At 38.6% G+C, this 3,606-nt stretch overlaps 1 protein-coding gene across 1 annotated transcript in view; it reads left to right on the forward strand.

Annotated features, from left to right (window-relative positions):
- The window catches only part of SEC63 (SEC63 homolog (S. cerevisiae)), a 67,422-nt gene that overhangs the window by 39,188 nt on the left and 24,628 nt on the right, over positions 1-3,606 (forward strand). The window contains exon 9 of the mRNA XM_009327933.1: positions 1,651-1,745. Coding sequence (XP_009326208.1) covers positions 1,651-1,745 — 95 coding nt within the window. The remainder of the gene's footprint in view (positions 1-1,650; positions 1,746-3,606) is intronic.

A 3,606-nucleotide genomic window follows, 5' to 3' on the forward strand; every position in this document is an offset into this window, starting at 1 on the left:
CACAGATAATCCGAGAGGTGTAGGAGATAAGAGTATGGAAATACATTAGCTTTCTAGTCACAGCACAAATGGATTTGTGTGGGGGGTTAATTTAGACCAGTTTATGCTCTCCACCTTGTCATACTCCATGCTTTTTCCTGCTTCCGAACAGCTGGGTGTGAAAGGAGGAAGGGGAGAGTAGGTGAGACACCTTTAGAAGTTCAGGGAGTTCACTGCAAACCTGTTCTCTTCTTTCTCCAAACTTGGCAACAGTAGATTATTTCATGTTGAACCTTGCTCATAACCATAGCTTTGAGGCTTGCCTTGTCTCTCCTACAGATTGGTTAAAAAGTTAACCGTAAGTTTAAGTAGCCTTATTTAAGGACTTAACATTTTCAAGGAGTCCTGGGGTCAGAGGCAGGTCAGTTATTTACACTGAGGTCTGTTGTGCAGTCTGAATGAAAAATGAGGTGCAGCTGTGGTGGCTTAGACAAATCACACAGTGATCAGGTAAGGCTTTTGCTTGGTTGTGAGTTCCACACTGGTGTAAGGTACCAGTACCAAAAGTCAAGGCCTGGGCAGATGTAATCAAACCGGGTTAGGGAAATGGTGAGACAAATCTGCGTGGCTTGCTTTGTGTTAGATATTTTTTAAAAACTTGTTTGTATTGAAACCTAAAAAACTTCCTTTCTTGAGGATACGCAGTTGTGGATCTTAAATAAGAGGAAAGTATTTATAATTGTCTGAAACCCGTCGTTATGCTCTGCTCAGGAAGTAAATAGATAATCGAGAATGGAAATGAAAATCAATGCTCAGGGAACTTGACTAGTTGTTAGTAGGTGGAATTCACTGAGCACTGCAAGTAGGCAAAAATAACTGACTTGCTCAGAAAAGAACTTGCTCAAATTTTAAGAATGAAGCTTGTGTAACTACTGCTGAAAAAGATATTTTTAACTGGAGCAAATGATGGGGTGAGCTTTCATTGTCTGTTTGAGGCACCTGATATGTTTGTGAGCAGAAAGGTCATAATGGGGCTAAAATACCCCATTGTGTAGGTCTTTCATCTTAATTACACAACAATCTTTTGAGGTAGTATGGATTTTCCTAATCCATTCTCCTAATCACATTAGGAGAAGAGCAGTCCATCTTCATGGGATTTGTTTGCAGGGGTATTTATTGAACTGCTTTTCTAATAATTAAAAGAAAAATTTTTGGTGAATTTTCGATGCTGACTGAATGGAACATTGAGTTGAAATTTTATCCTTCCCGCGTCCCCCTCCAGTACACACGTTGTGGTGGAGCCACAGGTATGTGAATTGCTGAGAGGAATGGTTCTGTGAGCATGCAGTAGTAGTCAAACTGCTGTGCAGTGATGTCTGCCAGTCCTAGAGGAGTCTAACTGTTTTTGTGAAGACATTTAGAATCAAATGCTGGACTTGATGCCATGCAAAATGGAGCCTTGAGCGATCTCTTTTGTCTTGTGCCAGGCATTGGTTCTTGCCTCCTTTGCCCTGTGGCAGTACTGACTGATCCACTAAATAGAGAACATGGAATATTCATGGTTGTTGGGGGAAGAGTGGGAATAAGGTTTATGGCTGAGGGTTCTGAAGAAATCACCCAGTGGCATAGGATGTTGCTGACATTTTCTCTGTCTGCCTCCTATCTTTGCAGGGCTTATCATGGTTTTAGCAGGGGCATCTGAATTTGATCCTCAGTACAATAAAGATGCTACGAGCAGACCAGCAGACAACATTCAGATACCACAGGTTAGTTATATCAAGAGATGTTTTATAAATAACTGACCCCTTCAAGGGAAGAGGGAGATGGCACTTCTAGGTGACCAGATGACAGTGTTCAAGTTCTCAAGGCATTAATTTTGTTGAGATGCAACTGTATCTCTTCAGAAATAGAAATCAGAAGCTAGACTTGATTTAATTTTTTTAAAAGAAAAGATAACATTAATTGGTGATAATGCTTAGCTTAAATGGAATCAGTTTAGTATATAGGCTGCTGGGTTGGGTTTTTGGGGAGGGGTCAGCTAAATAGGGAATTAGAGTGGAAGTCCTTATAAATTTTGAGTATTGATATAAGGTGATTGCTGTTTGATAAAGTGCTTTTGAATCATTAACACATATCTGGTTAAATATGTTAATAGTGAAATAAAATTACTATCTGATGTCTGAATTAATAATCTCTTTAAATATTATAAAGATTCTTCCATGAATGTCAGTTCCCCTCTGGTTGCCTTTTATTTTCATTTCCACGCAGTCTTCCCAACAGAGATGCCATAATGCATACTGTGGCAAATAATTACTGCTAGCAGAGTTTTAGGAAGTCTTAATTATCAGAAACTAACACTTTGATTTTAAGAAGTTTGAAGCACAGTATACAAAATGTTCCAATGAAAATGTTTTGAGTTTGCAAAATGAGGGAGCGTAGTCTCACAGATTTAACCTTTGCATGCACACAATTGAATTTTCAAGTTGTAAACATACTTTCATGTCCTAAACATAAAGAAAATATACTGAGATACCTCTTTACTTCACTGTCTTTGCTTCTTTTACAAATTCTTTATTATCTTGTGGACTTTAAGAGAAGGAGCTGGAATTGTGGTTAGGTGAGGTTTTTCAGCAGGCATTGCGCTTGGGAGCACATGACTGGGAAAGATCACCTTAATCACTAGTTCTTCTCCCATGCTGTTGCAGGCATTGGTGTGATGCAAGCCCTTTACATTTAACCATTCTTTATTTAAAAGGCAGTCAAGCCTCCTGTAACCATATCCTACTGAGAAGCTGTTCCAGAACTTGCTGTTCTAGTGGTTAGGAGTCTTGTTTGTGACCAATTTATATCAGTGTTTTTTGTCATCGTTATTCTTGAGTCAAAATGATTCTTGCTGTGTGTATCCTTAATGCATTTATAGACAGAAGCAATAGCCCATTTGTTCTCTTTTTGACTTAATTTTGTTAAGCTAGAAAAGCTGCTGTCTTTTAATCCCCTCTTTCCCAAAAGGCTCTTCATTTCCCTCATCCTGCTACGTGCTGAATAGGGTACTGTCCCTAGTTGATGTATTTCTAAATTTTACATTATTTTTTATTTTGTCTGCTCAAAATTGTCCACAGTGTTCCATCTTAAGTCTTAGCAGTGCCTTAATCAGTGGCACTGCTATTCCTGTATTTCTGCAGGGAATAACTTTCAGCATACTGTTTTCCACAGCTGTTTCATATGGTGGTTTAATACAGGTAGTGTGGGATCACTGTTTTCCAGATTTCTCGTCTTATATAGCCCTGTTTTCCAGCTAACAAGCTCCCATCTTCGAGCTGCAGTTCTTGTTAGTATGCAAGTGCATGACCTTGCATTTTATACTATTGGATTTTGTTCCATTTCTAAAGCTGCAGTCATCTGTGTTCTTTTTTCTTAGTATGTGGCAGTGCAAGTCTCCAAAGCATCAATACAGAAAGGGTATTGCTAATAATTTTTGTTAGTGTATTCTGCTTTTGGGGCTGTGATCATTGTTCCCATTCTTATTTCACTGTTTTACCATAAACCCCGTATCGATACTTTTATAAAAGTTTTCCTATCAAAGTTTTAGTTGTTTTGGTCTGGTGTTATACCAGGATGTGCTTATAA

Source organism: Pygoscelis adeliae, unplaced genomic scaffold (assembly GCF_000699105.1).
Source record: "Pygoscelis adeliae isolate BGI_AS28 unplaced genomic scaffold, ASM69910v1 Scaffold76, whole genome shotgun sequence".
NCBI lineage: Eukaryota > Metazoa > Chordata > Aves > Sphenisciformes > Spheniscidae > Pygoscelis > Pygoscelis adeliae.